The 23,687-nt window shown below is 45.0% G+C and overlaps 1 protein-coding gene across 8 annotated transcripts in view; it reads left to right on the forward strand.

Moving 5' to 3' along the window:
• lrrc7 (leucine rich repeat containing 7) overlaps positions 1-23,687 on the forward strand; it is a 211,540-nt gene that overhangs the window by 132,169 nt on the left and 55,684 nt on the right. For all 8 annotated transcript variants that reach the window (XR_007963626.1, XR_007963627.1, XM_052073300.1 and 5 more), the window contains 5 exons: positions 3,974-4,176; positions 6,520-6,637; positions 20,494-20,572; positions 20,833-20,922; positions 23,337-23,393. Coding sequence is in view for 6 of the 8 variants with exons in the window: in XM_052073302.1 (XP_051929262.1) it covers positions 3,974-4,176; positions 6,520-6,637; positions 20,494-20,572; positions 20,833-20,922; positions 23,337-23,393 (547 nt within the window). In the remaining 2 variants the exon portion in view is untranslated. The remainder of the gene's footprint in view (positions 1-3,973; positions 4,177-6,519; positions 6,638-20,493; positions 20,573-20,832; positions 20,923-23,336; positions 23,394-23,687) is intronic.

Genomic DNA, 23,687 nt, shown 5'->3' on the forward strand with positions numbered 1-23,687 from the left:
TTTCCCAGCTTTATTGGAAATGAAGGCTTGAACAACTGTCGTCAAAGTTTGACTTCTATTGAGATGTGCGCAAGCGGTTTGTATTACAAATTCCATGGCCAAAAACAAAAGACAGTATTTTAAACGTGTCTGATATATTTATGCAAAACGTCACCAAATGTGGAGCAATCACCCACTGAGAGCAACGTGTTCTGTTTTATGACAGAGAGGATGAGTAAAAATACACCCAGCTCCTGGGAGACCGTCACTATGGCAGCGATTACCATGGAGATAGCAAGGCTGATCGTGAAGTGATGGCTGTCATGGGACCCTGAGGGTTTCACCCTCTCGTGCTGCTACTGATTTCACACATGCACATTCAACCACAGAACAGCTGCAAAAGACTATCCATCCATCCATTTTCTAATTCGCTTATCCTCACAAGGGTCGCGGGCGTGCTGTAGCCTATCCCAGCTGTCTTCGGCCAGTAGGTGGGGGACACCCTGAACCAGTTTGCAGCCTATCGCAGGGCATCCATAGATGAACAACCGTCCGCGCTCACTCTCACACCTCGGGACAATTTTGAGTGCCCAATCAACCTGCCATACATATTTTTGGAATGTGGGAGGAAACAGGGGTACCCGGAGAAAACCCAGACAGGCATGGGGAGAACATGCAAACTCAAGGAGGCCGGAGCTGGAATTCAACCCTGTACCTCTGCTCTGTGAGGCAGATGTGCGAACCAGTTGTCCACCGTGCCACTGAAAAAGACTAATTGAGGTGAAATTCAGAAGAGGCATGATGTGATGATGTTGGTTTGCTTTTGTGTGCATTTGATTTTGTTGGCTATGCGTGCGTAGCTAGCGAGCGAGCGTGCGGGGGTGGGTTGTGTTTGCATGCATGCTATCCGTACTTGATGTCTCAGCACATTTGTGTTTTATTCATTGCTTTGAAATGCGCAAGATGTGTACATCCACATGTAATACTGCCTCTGCAGAGTCCGTCTGCTCAGTCATCATATTGCCATAGCAGCAAGAAAAGGCAACATAGCCAACCACACATTTTGCTGTTTCACTCCATTGCTGCTTATTTTCATTTTCTTCTTCAGATTTATTTATTTATTTATTGTGCTGGGCTTGGACTCATTCAGTTCACCGTATATTCAAATTGGGTAAATGTAATAATTTATCACAAATATATACTAGCTGTCAGTTCACACATTTAAAAAATGGTGTGTTGAATTCATTCAATTTTATTTTGTCAAATTGTTGCACGAAATAAAATCATCTAAATCCAGATACATTGTTAAAAATAGATTATACGTAAACTGACAAAAAAAAATCTGAATCCAGATGATTCCATTGTGTGCAGCCACTTGACAAAATAAGATCCAGTGAATTGAACACACTGGGTTTTTTTTCAGTGCACATGTGCGTCTCATTATTAAAAATTATTGACCAATCTAAAGTGTTGAAAATGGCTCGCTCTGTTTGATGTTGCAATGTTAATGGTTGAGCAAATATGCCGTTGAGGGGGTCTCTGTCCGAGCATTCCACCTGACACCAGTGAGAGTAAAATACAATTTTTAAGAGTGTCTTTTGTGTTCTGTGACCAACATGTTTCATCATCATGTAACATGAAAGTGATATTGCACCTTTGTTAAGAATTCTATTCCTGTTTAACAGTGCTTTGGCTTTTTCCTGGCAGGCGTGTATTATACCCAAACTGATTTTGTGCTGTGAAGGTGACTATTCCCAGGTTCCTCTTAATATTGTCTCTGCCATTCATACCCAATATTTGTCATTGTCACTGATGCTGACTTGATAGCAGAATTTCAATTGTCTTTGCTTGAAAAAATGTTATTTTTAATCAACACTGCATTTGCATAGTGAAGCAATTGTTTCACAATCATTTGCTAATAAAGAAAAAAAATGCTCCACAGATTCAAATGCCATTAAAGTAAATGGGGTATTTTTAATTTGGTGTCGATATCAAAATTAGGAATGGCGTGAGGTTTTGCGCAATCCTAAAGCAGACCCAAACAATTCGAGCTTTAGTTTTACAGGGTTTATGAAACAGAAAGATCATGTCAATACTGAAAACACAATCAAGCAAACACCAAGTGACAAAAGGTCAGAGTGAAAACAAAACTACTATCAAACCACTAAGGACTGGGGACAAAGTGCCATGGGAGGAATATAAGGAAGTAACAGACCAAAACGAAGAACAAGAAATACCTACAAAAAGCAAGGACACTTATCCAAGCAGATGATACAAAGCTCGAGGCAACAAGCAAGCAGCCGACATTAAGTTGGCATATTCCTCCTGTGATTCCGAAATGTCCTGCTGATGATGTTTGCTGGAAGGAGACTGCGCCCACTGTCGTAATCCCCGGAATATTGCAACAGAAATAAAACCAACAAAGGGCAGCAAGAAAACAGGATTGTGACAAATTCAAATTGTGAGTTACCTTGTGGACGGACGACCATCACATTTGAATTACACCGTATAGCATTGGAGAAACAACAAACAAATGAGCTGTGCCACAATGAATACTACGGAGCAACAATTGTGTTTGCAAATGTATGTTTCGGTTCATAGACAAGAATGGTTTGATAACACCCAATTTATTTACCCCCATACACTGAATTACTGAAACTTAAAACGGTGAAAACAGCCAAAGACCTCCAAAGTGTGTGGACTAAAAAATAAAATCAACTGCTTTTTTTCTTTTTCTTTTTTTTAACCGACATTTGCAGACAAGCTGCAAATTCTTGTTCATCTGATTATAAACTCTGAGCATGCCTGTGGAGAAGGATCTATTGATATTTCATGGTCCATCCCTCTAAAATGAACTGTCTTTCTGGATCTGCAGTCTCTTTTTTATTTTTTTAAAATCTGATTCAGGCAGATTTAAAACAAATGACAGGTCCTCACTCTGTTCAAATTCATCTGCGTGTCACCTCAACTCATTAGTAATTGGACATCAGTGTGTTCAATAAAAAAGATTATGTTGCATGTCTGTGAATGCTTGTCTCACACGTCATTCCTTCTTTGATTAAGCTCCTCTCTGGCATCAATGTTTTGTTTTTTTTTCATTTACAACGCAATGAACTCATCTCCTCTCTTTGACCCTCATGATGCCCAACTTTATTGCCTCCACATTAAACAAGACAGAGGTGGCTTTGGTCATAGTTCTTTCTTCTATTTATGAAAACAGGCTGGTCTTCATTTGAAAACATTAACCCATTCGGGGACAGCGGTTACTGGAGAGGACAGCTATTCAAATGTTGTTTTCTCTTATAATAATTCATCGTAATGTCACAGTTGTGCCTCAACCACTGCAATGGACCCTTATGTGTGTTGCCATCCAAGGTAAAAAAAAAACACATTTTGCGTCTAGAGACTAATAAAAACACTTGAGAAAAAATGCTGATGTGGGTTATCATTATTTGGACATGAAGGGGTTAAGTAGCCTACGATTGCCAATTTTCTATTGAAATTCACCAACAATGCATTTAAATAACATTTCCATTCAGCTTCTTAATTTTTAATGTGGTATAAAATGCATTTTATTGCATTCATTAAACGTGCAGTGGTGTGTGTTGTGGACAAGGTCAAAGTTGCAACAGGAAGGCAATGTTGTACAGCCTTTCTGATGAATTTCAATTGTTCTTTGGTAGCAAATTGATTAAACTGGCCTGGATCAAAATTATGGCACCCTTAGCTCTGCATTTTGGTGTGTTTGACATTAGATGTTCCATGCCGAGCAATTATTGCAATTTAGAATAAAAATTCCTTCCGTTTAACGATTGCTTGCAGAAATTGTTTAATCTGAAGCCATGAACTCAGTCAGTTGTAAGAGTGATCAGGCCAGCATGTGCGCTGCCTGTGACCAACGTCTGCGTGGCAAGGCTTCATGATCCTGAACAATACAAGTGATATAAAAAGATGGAACTCAATGGCTGCTCTTCTTTCCTTTTTGCCCCTGTAGTACAGTGTCTGGAAATGACAACAAAAAGGAAGCTGATTGGCCGGCTGGTACCATGCCGTTGTTTTCGTGGGGAAGAGGAAGTGATCTCGGTGTTGGACTACTCTCACTGCAGCTTGCAGCAGGTCCCCAAAGAAATCTTTAGCTTTGAGAGAACTCTGGAGGAGCTCTACCTGGATGCCAACCAGATTGAAGAACTACCCAAGGTAAATCTGAATATGAAAATGTATGATATATTAGAATTCTGAGATTCATTTTCGATTTTCATCTTGAAATTTAAGTTTGCCTGCGCCATCTGCTTTTTTTTTTTTTTTTTGATGAGACAATTTAGTAGTTGATTCACAGTGTGTTCAACTTTTCAACTCTCAGGAGCATTTCACATTAGCACCCTTTAGTCCTTCAGCAAACCATATTTTTTTTCTATTGATATGATTTGTTTAGTATACAGTTTTTTTTGGGGTGGGGGGGTTGTTTTTTGTAGGGACCCAAATAATAATTATGGTGGGAAAGCAATCTGTCCTCATTCCAATCTGATGGGCGACTGATTGAAACTGTGCAAATGTTCCTACCAGAGATGTCCAAAGTATTCACATTTGTTGCTGAACTAGCAGTATTGATATTGGAATTAAAACAATTTGAATAGAAGTTGAACTACAAACTGCAGCTTTTTGTAGATGATTCATGGTTTTCAAATTACTTAAAGTATAAAAGTAAAAGTAATGCAAGGAGAAAAAACATGCATTGAAGTCAAGTCAAACATTGTTCAATGTACCTTGATAATCTAAACATGGTTTTCTAATAATCTCATGTTCGTGGAATAATAATTAATCAGATGGATTCAACCATCCAATTTTTTTTAATGACAAAAGGTTGGACCACATCGCAAGGTCATCATGAACCTTTATTGGTTAGGTAAATGTGCATTCAAACTGGGCTACATGAATGTGTGAGGGCTACAGAATTAGATGTTAGACAGAATTAGACAGAAGTAAGATGACAAGATGACAAAACCAGGCAAACGTGTTACAAATACTGCAAATAGCAAAAATATAACTTCAAATAACAAATACAAACATCTATCAATTCAGATTTATCTAAAGTCAAATTTCCATTTCCACAGTTCTCCAAGAGAGCTTGTAGCATTAAATCACAACCTGTTGCTTGGCAGAAGACCATGACATGTCTTGTACACAGCCATAGCGAACATAGCATATGTACTATTAGCTTGCGCTAGTAGTTATTGCTGAGAGCAAATAAATTAAACTCATAACATTTGTCTGAAGTTTAATTAATTCTCATAACCTTGTCACCCCTTGATAATACATTTTCATCTTAACTTCATTCACTATGCTTTTTCAACTCTGCCGGCGAGTTTTTGAAATTAATTAGCGGGTGGTACTGAAGTTTGATTTGCAAAGTTTTCCGTGCATTCAAAATCGGTACGACCGAGGATGTGTGACGGTTGGTAGGCTTGTCTGGCTATGAACCTCCTCGCGAGGTTGGTGACGTGAATACTTTGTTGACTATATTAAAAAAGAAAGTCTCACACTGAGGTAATTCAACATTTTTTCAACACTGGCAACAAGTTGTACATTTGAATTGGTGTTTGAATATATTCCCAGGAAAAGCTACTGGTCTGCGCAAGTTTGATTAATTTTATTGATGTGTTAATGTGCATCAGGTGCAGGTGGAGTATATCGCATACAAACCAATAGTGTGTCATAATGTTCCATGTTGATGCTTCTTATCCAACTACAATCAATATCACTTGATATCCGATTGGTGTTTTGAACAATGATAAACTGGAATTAACACAACCCAAAATAAAATTGTAGCAAGACTTTTTTTTGTATGTGTTAAAGGAGTACAAAGTACAGATATTTGCATAAAAATGAAAAGAGCAGAAGTACAAAGAAAAATAATTTCTCCTTTCCACTATAGATAGGTATCCATAATTTCTACCTAAGTAAGATAACACAATATTTTTAATTACTCCCATTACTCCCATCCCAAAAATGGCACGTCCCAAATGGACGGACTGTTTCGTCCCATCGGTGGAATGCCCGTGTCTGCTCGTAACATTTCATCAAGTTTTGAACTTTTGAACAAGCCACTTATCATTCTATTTGAAAAAAATTGTGTTTGTTGGATTATGATGTGTTTTTCAGGGAAAGAATAATGAGTAACACATTTCTGTTGATTCAAAACTCATTTGTTATTGTCAACACAAACAGCAAATGGTGATTTTGAGGTGCAAGTCCGGGCTGTACGTTTATAACAATTTAGTACTTTCATTCCTTTCTGGATTTTTGTTGCCATTTTTCTATTCATGGTTCATATTCAAAAATGAGATTTATTTATGCACATGTTGTCCATTGCCCTGGTTTCCACTTTATCCATAGAAATCTCAAGCTGTTTAATGGTATTCTGTAACACCAGGATGCCTTTGACCAAATTATTATATTATTTGTTTTTCCTTTGAAATTAAAATCAACCTTGGTCTGTTTTACTAAATGTCATATTACTTGTTATTCTTCCTGTTTCTATAGCAACTCTTCAGCTGCCAGGCCTTAAAGAAGCTGAGCATGCCTGATAACGACCTCTCCAACCTTCCAACCACAATTGCCAGCCTGGTTAACCTCAAAGAGCTTGACATCAGTAAAAATGGTAACAACAAAACATGGCATTAAACAAATTAAAACAATCTAGAACCACTGGTATGGGTGATGACACTCGGTGGTAATTTGTCAATTAACAATTTGATTTAAATTAGTGAAGCACAACGGCTTTTATTAAGATAAGATAAGAAGATAAGAAACCCTTTATTTGTGTCACAATGGAGAAATTCCCAGTTTACAGCAGCAAAATTATGAAAGGGAAAAAGTAGAAGACAAAAAGTATATAAATAAATGTACATATATACATATGTATAATCTTCTCCGTGAGCCTTACCGTGGTGGAGGGGTTTGTGTGTCCAAATGATCCTAGGAGCTAAGTTGTCTGGGGCTTTATGCCCCTGGCAGGGTCACCCATGGCAAACAGGTTCGAGGTGAGGGACCAGACAAAGCACGCCTCAAAGACCCCTTATGATGATTGAAATGAATGGAACTAGGTTTCCCTTGCCCGGACGCGGGTCACCGGGGCTCCCCTCTGGAGCCAGGCCTGGAGGTGGGGCTTGTTGGCGAGCGCCTGGTGGCCGGGCCTACACCCGTGGGTCCTGGCCGGGCTCAGCCCGAAGAGGCAACGTGAGTCCCCCTTCTCATGGGCTCACCACCCATGGGAGGGGCCAAAGGGGTCGGGTGCAATGTGAGCTGGCCAGCAGCCAAGGCAGAGACCCTGGCGGTTCGACCCTCGGCTGCAGAAACTAGCTCGAGGGACGTGGAATGTCACCTCTCTGGCAGGGAAGGAGCCCAAGCTGGTGTGTGAGGCAGAGGAGTTCCGACTGGATATAGTCTGACTTGCCTCCACACACAGCCTGGGTTCTGGTAGCAGTTCTCTCGAGAGGTGTAGGACTCTCTTCCAATCATGAGTTGCTCACGGTGAGAGGCGCAGAGCAGGTGTGGGCATACTCATTGCCCCCCGGCTCAGTGCCTGTACATTGGGGTTCACACCGGTAGACGAGAGGGTTGCCTCCCTCAGCCTTCGGGTGCAAACAGCAGATCAGAATACCCACCCTTTTTGGAGTCCTTGGAGGGTGTGCTGGAGAGTATTCCGGCTGGGGACTCCCTTGTTCTGCTGGGGGACTTCAATGCTCATGTGGGCAATTACAGTGAGACCTGGAAGGGCGTGATTGGGAGGAACGGCCCCCCCCGATCAGAACTCGAGTGGTGTTTTGTTTATGGACTTCTGTGCTCGTGCCGGATTGTCCATAACGAACACTTTGTTCAAATATAAGGGTGTCCATATGTGCATTTGGCACCAGGCCGCAGTTCGATGATTGACTTTCTGGTTGTATCATCGGATTTGCGGGCGCATGTTTTGGACACTCGGGTGAAGAGAGGGGTGGAGCTGTCAACTGATCACCACCTGGTGGTGAGTAGGCTCCGATGGTGGGGGAAGATGTCGGCCCGCCCTGGCAGACCAAAACGTATTGTGAGGGTTTGTTGGGAGCGTCTGGCAGAATCCCCTGTCAGAAGAAGTTTCAACTCCCACCTCCGGCAGAGCTTTTCCCATGTCCCGGGGGATGCAGGGGACATTGAGTCCGAATGGACCATGTCCTGTGCCTATTGTTGAAGCGGCCAATCTGAGTAGTGGACGTAAGGTGGTCGGTGCGTGTCGTGGCGGCAACCCCCGTACTCGCTGGTGGACACCAGCAGTAAGGGATGCCATCAAGCTAAAGAAGGAGTCCTACCGGGCCTTTATGGCCTGTGGGAACCCAGAGGCAGCTCACGGGTATCGACTGGCAAGGCGGAACGCAGTTTCGGTGAGCGCCGAGGCAAAAACCCGGGCATGGGAAGAGTTTGGTGAGGCCATGGAAGGCGACTTCCGGACGGCTTTGAGGAAATTCTGGTCCACCATCCGACGTCTCATGAGGGGAAAGCAGTGCACCACTAACACTGTGTACAGTGGGGATGTGGTGCTGCTGAATTCGACATGGGATGTTTTGAACCGGTGGGCAGAGTACTTCGAAGGCCTCCTCAACTCCACCAACACGCCTTCCTTGGAGGAAGCAGAGTCTGAGGACCCCGAGGTAGGCTCTCCTATCTCTGTGGTTGAAGTCACGATGTGTCAAGTCAAGTCAAGTCAACTGTATTTATAGAGCACTTTCAAACAGCTATCGCTGCATACAAAGTGCTGTACATGGACCAATTTAACCTGCACAATAAACAGTAAGACAAATCGGTAATGAAGGCGGTAGAAAGCACCAAACAGTAAAAGAACAAATCTAAGTAATGCTGAGTCGAATGCCAAAGAATACAAGTGAGTTTTGAGGAGGGCTTTGAAGATGGGCAGCGAGGACGCTTGCCGAATGTTCAGTGGGAGGTCATTCCAGAGAGAGGGACCAGCAACAGAAAAGGCTCGATCCCCTCTGAGCCTCAGTTTAGTTCTTGGTACTTCTAACAAAGTCATGTCCACAGACCTGGTGTGTAGGGGCGGATGAGCTCAGAGAGGTTAGGTGGCGCGAGATTATTCACAGATTAAAAAAACAAAGAGGAGGATCTTGAAAATAACTCTAAAATGAATGGGGAGCCAGTGAAGGGATGCCAGAGTAGGAGTTATGTGCTCCCTCTTACGAGTACCAGTCAAGAGGCGAGCAGCGGCATTCTGGACCAGCTGAAGGCGCTTAATAGAGGACTGGCTGACTCCAAAGTAAAGGGCATTGCAGTAATCGAGCCGGGATGTGACAAAGGCATGAATACTGTCTCAAAGTGTTTATGTGAGACGAGAGGTTTTATTTTGGCCAGCTGTCTAAGGTGAAAGAAGCTGTATTTAACAATGGCACCAATTTGCCGATCGAGTTTGAAATCACTGTCCAGTTTAAGGCCCAAGTTTGAGACTGTTGACTTAAGATAAGGAGACAGGGGGCCCAGGTCTACAGGATGGGATGTTCAAGGGCCACTGGTACCAAACAATATCACCTCTGTCTTCTTTTCATTGAATTTCAAGAAATGTTGTGCCATCCAGGTTTTGGTATCTTCCAGACAGGATAGGAGTGGCCTTAATGAGAAGGTGTCTTTCTTGCTCAGTGGGACATTGATCTGGCAGTCATCTGCATAGCAGTGGAAGGGAATACCATGTTTCCTTAAGATGGAACCTAATGGGAGCAGATACAGTGAGAACAGCAGAGGCCCCAGAATTGAGCCCTGTGGAACACCACATGACCGGGGAGCAGTGCGTGACTCAGAGCAGCCAAGGCTGACACAAGAGGTTCTGTCAGCTAAATAGGACCTAAACCACTCAAGAGCACTGCCGCCAATGCCCACCAAGCGCTGCAAACGAGTCAGCAGAATACTGTGATCCACTGTATGAAATGCTGCAGTTAAGTCCAATAAAACGAGACACGTGGCCTCCAGCGTCATTTGCCAGGAGCGTGTCATTAGAAACTCGTAACAGGGCTTACTCTGTGCTATGCATTGTCTTGAAACCTGACTGGAAGACTTCCAAGATGTTATGTTCATCCAAGAAAAAATTTAATTGCATGTCCACCACTTTTTCCAGAATTTTGGAAATGAAAGGCAGTTTGGAAATGGGCCTGTAACTTGACAGCACATCTGGATCAAGACCAGGTTTCTTGATCAAGGGTTGGACCACAGCATGTTTAAACTGTTGGGGAACTATACCAGAAGAGAGGCTGCTGTTGATTATATCCAAGACCGATGCGCCAACACTCGGGAGAACCTCCTGAAAGAAGTGCAGGGGAAGAGAGTCGCAGGGGGAACCAGATGGCTTCGTCTGGCGAACTACATCTTCCAAAAGCGTCAAGGACACAGTTTCAAAACAATTTAGCTCAGCTGAACATGGAACATGGACAGAGGGGTCAGATGCGGTATTTGAGACCGGAGTCCTAGCTGTAGAGACATTATCAATGAAAAACTGAAGGAATCTGTTGCACATCTTGGGTGAAAAATCAGAGCAAGTAGGCAGAGTGGGTTTGAGTACAGAATCGTTTTAGATAGTGCGCGTGGGTTGTGACGGTTAGCTTGAATAAGGTCCGACAGATAATCTTTTTTGGCCTCGTTTACTGTGAGCTGGTAGTTATGCCAGCAGTCTTTCCAAATTTGATAAGAGACATGCAATTTGTAATAATAATACATCACATTTGTAAGCGCCTTTCACAACACTCAAGGACACTGTACAGCCAAGACCAATAGTAAAACACAGATAAAATAATAAATAAAGAAAGAAAGATTTAAGGCGGGTAGGCAAGTCTGAATAGGTGGGTTTTGAGCTGGGTTTTGAATAAGGAAAGACAGTCAATATTACGAATGTTGGGAGGAAGTGAGTTCCAGAGTTTGGGGGCAGAGCGACTGAAGGCTCTGCACCCCATTGTACTGAGACGGGCAGAGGGTAGAAAAAGGTGGAGGGAGGATGAGGACCTGAGTGAGCGAGAGGGAATGGAGATTTGAAGAAGATCTGACAGATAGGGGGGTGCAAGGTTATGGATGGCTTTGAATGTATAGAGAAGTATTTTGAAGTTGATTCTAAGTTTGACAGGAAGCCAGTGGAGCTGTCGGAGGATGGGGGTGATATGATGGAAGGAGGGGGTTCTCGTGATGATCTGGGCTGCTGAATTCTGAACAAGTTGAAGTTTATGGAGGAATTTTTGATGGACACCGAAGAGGAGTGAGTTGCAGTAGTCAATACGGGAAGTGACGAGACTGTGAACAAGGATAGCGGTGGTGTGCGGAGTGAGTGAGGGACGGAGGCGGTTTATATTGCGAAGGTGGAAATGAGCGGACCGGGTAATGTTATTGATGTGGGAGTGAAAGGATAGTGAACTGTCAAGGATGACACCCAGACTCTTCACCTGGGGGGAAGGAGATATAGTGGCATTATCAATTGTGAGGGAGAAACTGTCGGCTTTGTTTAGAGTGGATTTGGTACCGACGAGTAGGAGTTCAGTTTTATTGCTGTTTAGCTTGAGGAAATTGTGGGTGAACCAAGATTTGATTTCTGAGAGACAGTGAGAGAGGGACGAGGGTGGGAGAGAAGCGTCGGGTTTGCTGGAGAGATAGAGCTGGGTGTCATCCGCAAAGCAGTGAAAGTGTAAGCCAAATTTGCGGAAAATGTTTCCGAGTGGAAGGAGGTAGACAATGAAGAGGAGCGGACCGAGGACAGAACCCTGGGGAACACCAGAAGAAACGGGGAGGGATTGTGAAGTAAAAGAATCAACTTGAATGAACTGAGAGCGGCCAGTGAGATATGAGTGGAACCAATGTAGAGGGGTGTTGGTGATGCCTATGGTAGAGAGTCTATTGAGGAGGATGGGGTGAGAGATTGTGTCGAAGGCTGCACTCAGGTCAAGGAGGATGAGGATGGAAATAAGGCCAGAGTCTGCTGCCATGAGAAGATCGTTTGTGATTTTTATGAGGGCTGTTTCAGTACTGTGACGGGGACGGAAGCCGGACTGGAATTGTTCATAAAGACTATTGTCGGTGAGGTGGGAGTGGAGCTGAGAGGCGACAGTTTTCTCCAGAATTTTCGAGATGAAGGGAAGATGGGAAATGGGGCGTTGGTTATTGAAGTCATTGGGATCTGAACCAGTTTTTTTCAGGATTGGGGTGACAGCTGCAGTTTTGAAGAGCACAGGAACAATTCCAGTCGACAGAGAGGAATGGATAATGGCTGAGATGAAGGGAAGCAGAGAGGGTAGGCAGGATTTGACCAGAACTGTGGGGAGGGGATCAAGCTGACAGGAGGAAGTCTTGGATTTAATGATGAGGTCTGAAATTAATGAGAGATGGGGGAGTTCAAAAGAAGAGAACAGTTTGCAAGGGGTGAGAGGGTCAGATGAGGGGAAAGGTACAGAGGAGCCCAGATGCTGGTGGATTCTGTTGATTTTTTCATTGAAAAAGAGGAGAAGTGCATTGCAGGTGTCATGAGAGTAAAAGTGAGGTGGTAGGGAGTCAGGAGGTTGAGTGATTCTGTTCCAAAGGGAAAAGAGAGTCTTAGTATTTCCAGCATTGGAGCAGATGAGTCCGGAGTAGTAATGTGATTTTGCTTGAGAGATGGAATCCTTGTAGAGGGATAGCTGAGCTGCATAGATGTCCTTGTGAGCAGTGAGGCCGGTTTTCCTATAAAGTCTCTCAAGCTGCCGGGTTTGGGATTTCAAGGAACGTAGATGAGGGGTGAACCAAGGGGCAGACCGAGTAAAAAGGACAGAGTGGGACTTGACAGGGGCAAGCGTATTGAGGATGCTGGTGAGACCAGAGTTATATTGGAAAACCAAATCATCAGGAGTGGAGTCAATGTCCGCAGTCAGGGTGGTCAGCCATGCAGTGAGAGAGTCAATGTTAATGTCTTTAATTTTACGGTAAACAATGGTCCGGGTGATTTGGCAGTTGAGAGCTGGAGTGTAATGTTGAATGAGATAAGGAAGTGGTCCGTTATTGGAAGTTCATCAGCAGTACAGTTGGAGGGGGAAATACCAGAGCAGCAGATCAGATCCTTGGTGTGACCTTTGATGTGTGTGGGAAAATCTACAAATTGATCAAAACCAAGACTGTTAATTGAAGAAGTGAAGTCAATGGTGAGAGGAAGAGCAGTGTTGTCCATATGTATATTAAAATCTCCCAGGATTATTACATTTGGTGACAGAGAGGAGAGATGGGTGAGGACAGTAGACACTTCATTTAAATAGTCGCGGTGGGGTTTGGGGGAGCGGTACACTGTGGCAATAATCGTGGGTATGGGTCCGGATATTTGACAGGCAAGGCATTCAAAGGAGGAAAGTGGCGGGAGAGAAACCGAAAGTACTTTCCACTTCTCGCGGTATACTATCGCGAGACCTCCTCCCCGACCAGAATCGCGGGGCTTGGAAATGTAAACAAATCCCGAGGGAGTGGAATCGTTCAACTGAGAGAAGTCCCCGGGAGTTTGCCAGGTTTCATTCAAGCAGAGAATGTCAAGCTTACAGTCCGGGAGGATATCTTGAATGAGATTACCCTTCCCAGTAAGCGAACGGATGTTAAGTAGCCCGAAGTTGACGGCGGCAGTCTCGCTGCTGCGGGGGCCGTTAGCCGACCTAGCCAAGCCGGCTAATGCACGATGGTCGATGGATCGGCCGGCGTTTCAGGATGGCCGATGGGAGGAAGACCAGAAGGAGACGATGGTGTTGGATCGGTTGAGGCAGAAGCCCCTACGAGACCCACGATGAATATATTTCCGGGAAGGAAAGCGAACGATGTCCGGGAGCCGGTGTAGAGCAGGAGGAGGGCCCAGCCATTCGAAGCGGAGCCGAAGGAGCTCGGCCAACGAGTACTGGAGCAGACCCTTGACAGGTCGATGGAGGAGCGACAGGTTGACAGGTAGGACGCTGAGACGCCGGGACCAAACAGTCGAAGATAGTTGAGAGTGCGAGGCAGGCGTGAATGGGGGCTGGGTGGAATGACTGTGAGATGATGATCGTGATTCCATGCGAAACAGTAAAACAATCGAGCGTAAAAACACCGTAAAACACAAAAGTTTGTGGGAGAGCAGCGGCAGCCAAAACGCGCCAGCGTTCACTCTACCCGGAAGCCCCCTGCCTAGCTGCGCGGGTAATGTCATTAAACCATGGCTCAGGTTTAGGTTTTGGGAGCACAGTTTTTGAAGGAGCCACCAAATCCAGGATGGCGTGGCATGATGAGTTAAACCAAGAGGTGAGTTCCTCTGTGTTAGACGGGGGTATGCAAAGGTTATTGAAGGCATCAGAGAAATGACTAGCAGTGCATGGGTTAAAAATGTTGGCGTTTACAACTAGGAGCGGCAGATTTCACAGCAGCATGCGATAAGACTACGTCAAATTGTGATCAGAAATCCCATTTTCAAGGACTTCCAGATTTGACACCGGTAGACCATAAGCAAGGACAAGGTCTAAAATATGTCTTTGTTCATGTGTCGGGCTGGTCACATACTGCAGGAAATTAAAAGAGTCGATAAGTCTTAAGAAGTCCTTTGCTAGTAGTTTTTTCCGGACAGCACACATGGATATTAAAATCCCCCATTAAGAGGATATGATCATATCTCAGCCTGATGTCCGCAAGAAAGATGGAAAAGTCGCTTAAAAAGTCTTTGTTGTATTTCGGAGGACGGTAAATGACAACACAGAGCACTGAGAAAACACGACCGACTAAAAGAAGGTTGCTTCAAAGCTGGTGGCCGATGTGGTGAATGTGCACCGTTTGCATTTGAAATTGTTCTTAAACATGCTCACCGTTCCTCCACCACGGCCTGATGTCCTTGGGGTATCGAGGAAACCACAGTCAGGTGGCAACAATTCAAGCAAAGCGTTGTACTCATCAGTACCTGCCCGGGATTCCTTGCCGGATTCTTCGCCAAGAAAGGCGCGGAGGGTAGAAATGCCGTGGCGCGCTGGGAGAGCCAACGACTGTTAGCAAGCATAAGGCGACGCGGTCGAGGGCACACCATGCCCTCGGAGCGATCGAAGTGTGTCTCAGATCCCGTTTTAGGTTCACGAGATGACCGCTATGTTTGCCGCAGCAGCGGCGCTTCTGTGAAGGGGGCAAGCGAACGCGGAAGAGATTAACCGGCAGGTTAGCCAAGAACGGAGGTAGCGTCTTTGCACCACCGTCTTGCCAAAACGCGACCGAAATGTTGTTGAATAAAAAAGAACGATCGGCGATCATAAAACAACCGAAGACGCTGTTAGGGAGGTAACAAGCATTGCGAAAATGTAAAAAAAACTGAAATGGCAGGAGCGTCGCCGAACAAACTGGCGCACAGGCGGCCATCTTGGGCTCTTTCGTGGTTAAAAAGCTCCTCGGTGGCAAGGCCCCATGGGTGGATGAGATCCGCCTGTAGTACCTCAAGGATGTTGTGGGGCTCTCCTGGTTGACACGCCTCTACAACAATGCGTGGTCATTGGGGAGGGTGCCTCTGGATTGGCTGACCGGGGTGGTGGTCCCTCTCTTTAAAATGAGCCTTCCTGGTAAGGTCTATTCAGGGGTGCTAAAGAAGAGGGTCCGTGAGGAAGTCAAGCCTCAGATTGAGGAGGAGCAGTGTGGTTTTCATCCCAGCTGTGGAACTTTGGACCAGCTCTACACCCTTAGCAGGGTCCTTGAAGGTACGTGGGAATTCACCCAACCAGTATCCATGTGTTTTGTGGACTTGGAGAAGGCGTTCGACCGTGTCCCTCGGAGAGTTCTGTGGGAGGTGCTTCGGGATTATGGGGTACCGAGCCCCTGATATACTGATATACTGCCGATGTCAGAGTTCGGTTCGCATTGCCTGCAATAAGTCGGAATCGTTTCCAGTGAGGGTTGGACTCCGCCAAGGCTGCCCTTTGACACCGATTCTGTTCATCACCTTTATGGTCAGAATTTCTAGGCGCAGCTGAGGCGCTGAGGGGGTCCGTTTTGGTGGCCTCAGTATTGCATCTCTGCTTTTTGCAGACAATGTGGTACTGTTGGCTCCTTCAAGCAGGGCTCTCCAACTCTCACTGGAACATTCTGCAGCTGAGTGTGAAGCGGTTGGAATGAAGATCAGCACCTCCGAATCTGAAACCATGGTCCTCAGTCGGAAAAGGGTGGAGTCCCCTCTCCGGGTCGGGGAGGAGATCTTGCCCCAAGTGGGGGAGTTTAAGTATCTTGGGGTCTTGTTTACGGGTGAGGGCAGAAGGGAGCGAGAGATCGACAGGTGGTTCGGTCCAGCATCAGCTGTGATGCAGACTTTGTATCGGTCTGTTGTGGTAAAGAAGGAGCTGAGCCAAAGGGCAAAGCTCTCAATTTACCGGTCAATCTACGTTCCAACCCTCATCTATGGTCACGAGCTATGGGTCGTAACCGAAAGAACGAGATCCAGGATACAAGCGGCCGAAATGAGCTTCCTCAGCAGGGTGTGCGGGCTCTCCCTTAGAGATAAAGGTGAGAAGCTCCACATCGAAAGGAGCCAGATGAGGTGGCTTGGGCGTCTGATTCGGATGCCACCCTGGTGAGGTGTTCCGGGCATGTCCGACCTGGAGGACCCTGAGGATGACCCAGGACACGCTGGAGAGACTATGTCACCCAGCTGGCCTGGGAACGCCTCGTGAAGTGGCTGGGGAGAGGGAAGTCTGGGCTTCCCTCCGAAAGCTGCTGCCCCCATGACCCGACCACGGATAAGCGGTGGAAAATGGATGGACATATGTGTCATATATACAATAAACAGAGTATAGTAATCTCGCTCTCTCTCTCTCTCTCTCTCTCTTTCTCTCTCATATATAGATATATATCTATATGTAGATATATGTATATAAGGTGAACAGGACCCCAAGAGCCTTCATTGCGAACTCAATGAGGATGTGGAAAACCACACTTGAAGCCAATGGCAAGCCATTAAATGTGGCATATACCAAGGTGATGCACTCTCCCCACTGCTGTTCTGTACAGGACTGAACCCCCTAAGCCAAGTAATCACCAAGACAGGCTATGGATACCGCCTCAGAAATGGAGCTACGATCAGTCACCTCCCCTACATGGATGACATAAAGGTGTATGCTAAGAGCGAAAGGGACATAGACTCCCTGATCCACACAACCAGGATCTACAGTAGCGACATGGGGATGTCATTTGGGCTTGAGAAATGTAGTCGGATGGTGACTAAGAGAGGAAAGGTAGTCCGCACTGAAGGGGTCTCAGTCCCTGAAGGAACAGTAGCAGACATTGAGGACAGCTACAAGTACCTCGGGATACCGCAAGCCAATGGCAACCTCGAACTGGCAACAAGGAAAGCGGCTACGGCCAAATACCTCCAGCGAGTGAGGCAAGTCCTAAGAAGCCATCTCAATGGCAAGAATAAGACCCGGGCAATAAACAGCTATGCCCTGCCAGTGATCAGATACCCTGAAGGAATAATAAGATGGCCAAAGCAAGAGATTCAGACCAACGGACGTTAAGACCCAAAAGCTCCTAACCATGCATGGAGGGTTCCATCCCAAATCCAGCACCCTGAGACTGTACGCAAGCCGAAAGGAAGGAGGCCGGGGACTAGTGAGTGTGAGAGCCACTGTCCAGGATAAAACATCCAAGCTCCATGAATACATCAAGGAGAAGGCTCCAATGGATGACATACTCAGAGAATGTCTCAGACAATGGGGAACAGAGGATGAGGCGCTGGAAGAGGGACCATCATGGAAGGACAAGCCCCTACACGGGATGTACCACCGGACCGTAACTGAAGTGGCCAATTTCAAGAAGTCCTATCAGTGGCTAGAGAGGGCTGGCCTGAAGGACAGCACAGAGGCACTCATCCTGGCTGCTCAGGAGCAGGCGCTGAGCACCAGAGCCATTGAGGCCAAGATATACCACACCAGACAAGACCCAAGGTGTATGTTGTGCAAAGAGGCACCTGAGACGATCCAACACATAACGGCAGGGTGTAAGATGCTGGCAGGGAAAGCCTACATGGAACGCCATAACCAGGTGGCTGGCATAGTCTACCGAAACATCTGTGCGGAGTATGGACTGGAAACCCCAAGGTCAAAATGGGAAACACCTCCGAAGGTGGTGGAGAATGACAGAGTGAAGATTTTGTGGGACTTCCAGATCCAGACTGACAAGATGGTAATGGTGAACCAACCAGATATCGTGATCATAGATAAATGGCAGAAGAAAGCCATTGTAGTAGATGTAGCGGTCCCAAGTGATGGAAACATCAGAAAGAAGGAACACGAGAAACTCGAGAAATACCAAGGGCTTGTCACGTAGCAAGGTGGTGGTGGACCCCAAAAAGCAGGCAGGAGGGAGGAGTGGGGTGTATTTGAAGAATTGTATTTAAAACAAAGAATCAAACAAAAACCATGACTAAATCTAAAACATAACAATGAACTAAATATGACAGAAAACAAGCGCAAACAGCAACACACATGACAGTAGCGAGAAGCAACAATGACCCCACACCGAGTGTTTGGGCAGGAATCCTTTTATACAACTAATTACCAAATGACCAACAGGTGTGCAGCTGCTGGGGGAGCCCTACAGTGCCACCTGTTGGTCCCTAAACCGAATCATGACAGGGCTCGCAGAGGATCTGGAGAGAGCCTGGAAGGTAAAGGTGACAGTCGTGCCTGTGGTGGTCGGAGCAATCGGTGCAGGGACCCCCAAACTAGATGAGTGGTTGCAACAGATCCCGGGAACAACATCGGACATCTCAGTCCAGAAATGTGCAGTGCTGGGGACAGCAAGGATAATGCGCAGAACCCTCAAGCTTCCTGGCCTTTGGTAGGGACCCGAGCTGAATGAGGGACGGACACCACCCGAGGGGTGAGACGAGGATTTATTTTTTTTTAATATATATAAATGGGTGAGTGGGCGTGAGTCCGTGTTTTCAGGTCCATCTATTCGTTAGCCTGACAGCAGTCGGCAGGAATGAGCAGTGGTACCTCTCCTTCTTGCAGCGCGGGTGTATCAGTCTCTGGCTGAAGTAGCTGCACAGTGCTGTCAGGGTGGCCTGGAGGGTGTGGGAGGGTCTGTCCATCATAGCTGTTAGTTTAGCTAGCATTCTCCTGTTGCTCACCTCCTCCAGAGTGTCCAGGGAGCAGCCCCAGGACAGACCTGGCCCTCCTGACCATTCGGTCCAGTCTCTCTCTGTCTGGCTGAGATGCTGCCTGACCAGCAGACTATGTCATAATGAATGGCTGAGGCCACCACTAAAGGACTTAAAAGTCTGTAAAAAAAATACAGGTACAGTATGTCTCATAAATGTGAAACTAGAATGAATCTTGTTAACAATACTTCCATATATGATTCAATAAAAATAATGCAATGTAAAATGAGGCTTGAAAAGTATGAAAAATGAAGCTTTTTGCTCTGCTCTCAAACGCTGTGGGCGTGTCTGATGAATGCGCTGGAAAATGAAGTTTAATCTCCAAATTACGATCTTCTGACAACTTTCTTGCATGCTTGTGACCCCAGTGACAATAAGTGGTTCAGAAAATGGATGGATGGATGGATAGCAAACACTACGAGACGACACTGTCGTTCCAGTCATACTTGTTGGAGTACAAATGTTGAGTTCAGATTCAGAAAACTTTATTTATCCCCGTGGGGCAATTAGAGTTGTGCGAGAGTGGCTTATTATAGAGGCAGTCAGAGCATAGTAAAAACATGGGATGAGAATTGTAGCTATGGTGAATTATCTTGCAGAAAATATGATAATTCAAAAATGGATAAAACAAAGGAAACATGACGGAATACAACAGTCGTTTTAAACAAGAAATAAAAACTGTGTTTTATCCTCTATGACATAGTCTATGTTGTACAGTTATGCTCTGTTGATCTCGTGATATTCTTCGGTTCAAAATTGACAATCCTCTGTCGACGAATGGGTCTAAGTATTTTTTTTTTCGTTCCAGACCACAGTCAGTGCGCCATTGAGAGGGTGTCGATAAAACGTCCACTGTGGTCAGGATTTTGTGACCCTTTACAATTTAAACACACAAAAATGTGTGCCATAACTGAGCTATCCTGATTAGAAGAAACTGTTACTTTTATTTCATTTTATATTTATGTTTATATTATCTTACCAGAGTGGCTTAAAAATAAATTCCACTTCTCCACCGCTGGAACAGCTCAAGAGCAAAAAAGGCAATTCTACTTTTTCTTCAGCTTTAAAGATCTTGATTATCTCTAGTGCCATAACTTTCTAATTTGGAAGACAGAGGAATTTGGAATGAAGGGTGAGGGAATTAGCATCAGCATTTCGATTTTTCTCATAGATCCACAGTCATTTAAAAACTGCAATTAAAAACCTCAATCACGAGAATTTTTCAACTTTCAAACAATCACACTCTTACACCATAAAACATGAAACTGTCTGAATCACGCATCACCAAAAAAGTTGTCTTGTCGTCTACTCTTCCCCCTCTCTCTGGTCTTTTCTACCAGGTATCCAGGAATTTCCAGATAATATTAAATGCTGTAAAGGCCTGTCAGTGGTTGAGGCCAGTGTCAACCCCATCACCAAGTAAGACATTACCCGACATCTTGGAACTAACGATAAGATTTTCATGTTTGTGCTGTGATAATTTCACCTATTTGTTTGAAAGCAGGAGACCAACAATGTTGTATCCTTGCATGGAAAATGTGTTTAGTATAACAGCAAATCAACTACAGAATTTGTATAAGATGAAATAGTGACTTAAAAATGACATTCATGGTCTCGTTTTTTCCTTCCTTTGTACAGTGTACTGCATTTACAGTGTTCACTCGCGTCTTGCCTTCCAGGCTCCCAGATGGCTTCACGCAACTCCTGAATCTGACTCAGCTCTTCTTAAACGATGCCTTCCTGGAGTACTTGCCAGCTAACTTTGGCAGGTAATTCCATGCATGGTAATCAGCGTGGTGTGTCGTGAGTGGCAGCCATTTTGGAAGGTATTTAATGTTCCAGTGGCTTTTTTTTCTGTGCATTGAATGATGACAGAATGATGCATTGGTTTGACATGCCCAAGTATCTAAGATGAAAATGCCAGTGAATTTTGATCATTCATCAGCGACGGACCTGGAACTCCATTGTTGTCAGTCGTCTTTATTTCAGGCTGACCCAGTCCATCACTCCGTTATCGTTATTTTTAACGTTCCTTCATCACTAAATGACATTTCGTCGAAATTATTTTTATATTAATTTATTATTATTTTATTATTTTAGAAACAGTTTGGACCAATTCACAAAAAACAAAACAACAACAAAAATATGCTTGAAATATTACTGTTCCTCCTCCTGCTTCACATCCACAAAATGCCCCTCATCTTTTTTTTTTCCTGTTCATGGAGGACTGCCGAAAATTGTTTCCGGTGATGTATACAGTATTCCGTCAGTGCTTCAAAGTCAGTTGTCAGTCCGCCAGTGAAAACCGGGGTCCATGAGTGACGGACTGACAGACATGTCTAGTTTACATACTATTATTTGTTCCATGTATGAATTTGGAGCAGCGGCCCAGTACTGCAGTGGTTAGCACGTCGACTTCACAGTGCTGAAGAACCGGGTTCGATTAAATCTCCGGCCTCCCTGTGTGGAGTTTGCATGTTCTCCCCGGGCCTGTGTGGGTTTTCTCCGGGTGCGCCGGTTTTCTCCCACATTCCAAAAACATGCATGAAAGGCTGATTGTACGCTGTAAATTGTCCCTACGTGTGAGTGTGGGCGTGGATGGTTGTTCGTCTCTGTGTGCCCTGTGATTGGCTGGCAACCGATTCAGGGTGTCCCCCGTCTGCTGCCCGAAGACGGCTGGGATAGGCTCCAGCACCCCCCGCGACCCACGTGAGGATGAAACGATTTGGATATTGAAAGAATGAATTTAGAGCATTTGCATTTATTGCAACCTCACAGTACTGATGTAGGATTGAGCCTCTTTCGGTGTGATTCTCACGTCTTTGAATTCTGTACTCAAGTTGACCTCTGGTAACACTCAGGCTTCTATAATGGGTGTGACATGTAGATGTGATGATTATTCAGTACCTTGGTGCGATGCAATTGAGGCGTGTAGTTCACATCCTGAGCTCCCAGGCAATGTTCTGGGGTTAACATCTAACAGCTCAGACCATGATGCGCGAAATTTGGAAGTTAACTTGTGCCTAGGTACTCTTCTTTCCTCCCACAGTGCAAAAACATCATACTTTATCCATCCATTCATCCACCCGTCATCCGAATCGCTTATCCTCACAAGGTTTGCTGGAGTGGTGGAGCCTGTAGCTGCTGTCTTTGCTGAACCAGCCAATCGCAGGGCACACACAGACGAGCAACCATGCACACACACTCACAATCACACCTCGGGACAATTTGGAGTATTTAATTCACCTAGCATGCATGTTTTTGGAATGTAAGAGGATACACTCACTCACTGACTCACTCACTCGGACAGCAAATGCAAACTCAACGGGATTCGAACCCTGGACCTCTCTACTCCATCCATCCATCCATCCATCCATCCATCCATCCATCCATCCATTTTCCGATCAATTTCTCCTCACAAGGTTCGCAGGGATTGCTGGAGCCTATCCCAGCCGTCTTTGGGCAGGAGACGGGGGACACCCTGAACCGATTGCAAGCCAACCGCAGGGCACACACAGACAAACAACCATCCACGCTCGCACTCACACATAGGGACAATTTTGCGTGCTTAATCAGCCTAGCATGCATGTTTTTGGAATGTAGGAGGAAAGCGGAGTACCCGCAGAAAACCCACACAAGCCCAGAAGAACATGCAATTCTACACAGGGAGGCCGGAGCTGGAATTGAACTCGATACCTGTGCGGTGTGAGATTGACGCGCTAACCACGACGGGCCACCCGACCGCTCTTCTGTGAGGCGGAAATACTAACCAGTCACCGTTCGTGCCGCCCACATGATACTTTATGTTAATTGAGTATTCTTAAATGCTTTGAGGTATGAGAGTGTGAATGGTCGTTTAGCCATATATTTTCAAATGACTCACTTGTTTGTTGAGCTGTGGCTCTGAAGGGGATCTCTGTGGAAATGGATGGATGATGGATCCAAGGCAAATAAGTTTGATTCAATAAAAATGGAGAATCAAATCTTTAATGTTCCATTTGTATAATTGTGGATGGTGTTTCAATTTAAAAAGTGAACTTTGTGATCCTTCTTTGGTGGATAAATCATCAATAATGTTACATATACAGTACTGTATTAGTTGTAGGAATATAATCATGAATAATAGTATATGTTCATTTTAAGAAAATCATCTAATATTTTTGTTTCTTGTTTGTTTTGGTAGACTCTCCAAACTTCGGATCCTGGAGCTGAGAGAGAACCACCTGAAAACCATGCCAAAGTAAGACTCAATGTGTTCCTGCGATCTGGCTTTCCTTGAGATTGAGATCTCCACCAATTTATTCAAAGCTCCATTCTCGGACTGAGATTTTCTTGCGTGCCTGACAGGTGTTCTTCAATACTGGTGAAGCCATTTAGTGTATAAATGTAACCTGTTGAAAAGGCTGATGTATAAAATTGTGCACACATTTTCATCATTGCCATATTATCATAAGGGAGGGATATTACCGCTAATGGAGCGATAATAACTGCATGCACTCAATCTTGTGTACCAATTTGTTATTCCATTCTGATT

Source organism: Hippocampus zosterae, chromosome 8 (genome assembly GCF_025434085.1).
Source record: "Hippocampus zosterae strain Florida chromosome 8, ASM2543408v3, whole genome shotgun sequence".
In the NCBI taxonomy this organism is placed as follows: domain Eukaryota; kingdom Metazoa; phylum Chordata; class Actinopteri; order Syngnathiformes; family Syngnathidae; genus Hippocampus; species Hippocampus zosterae.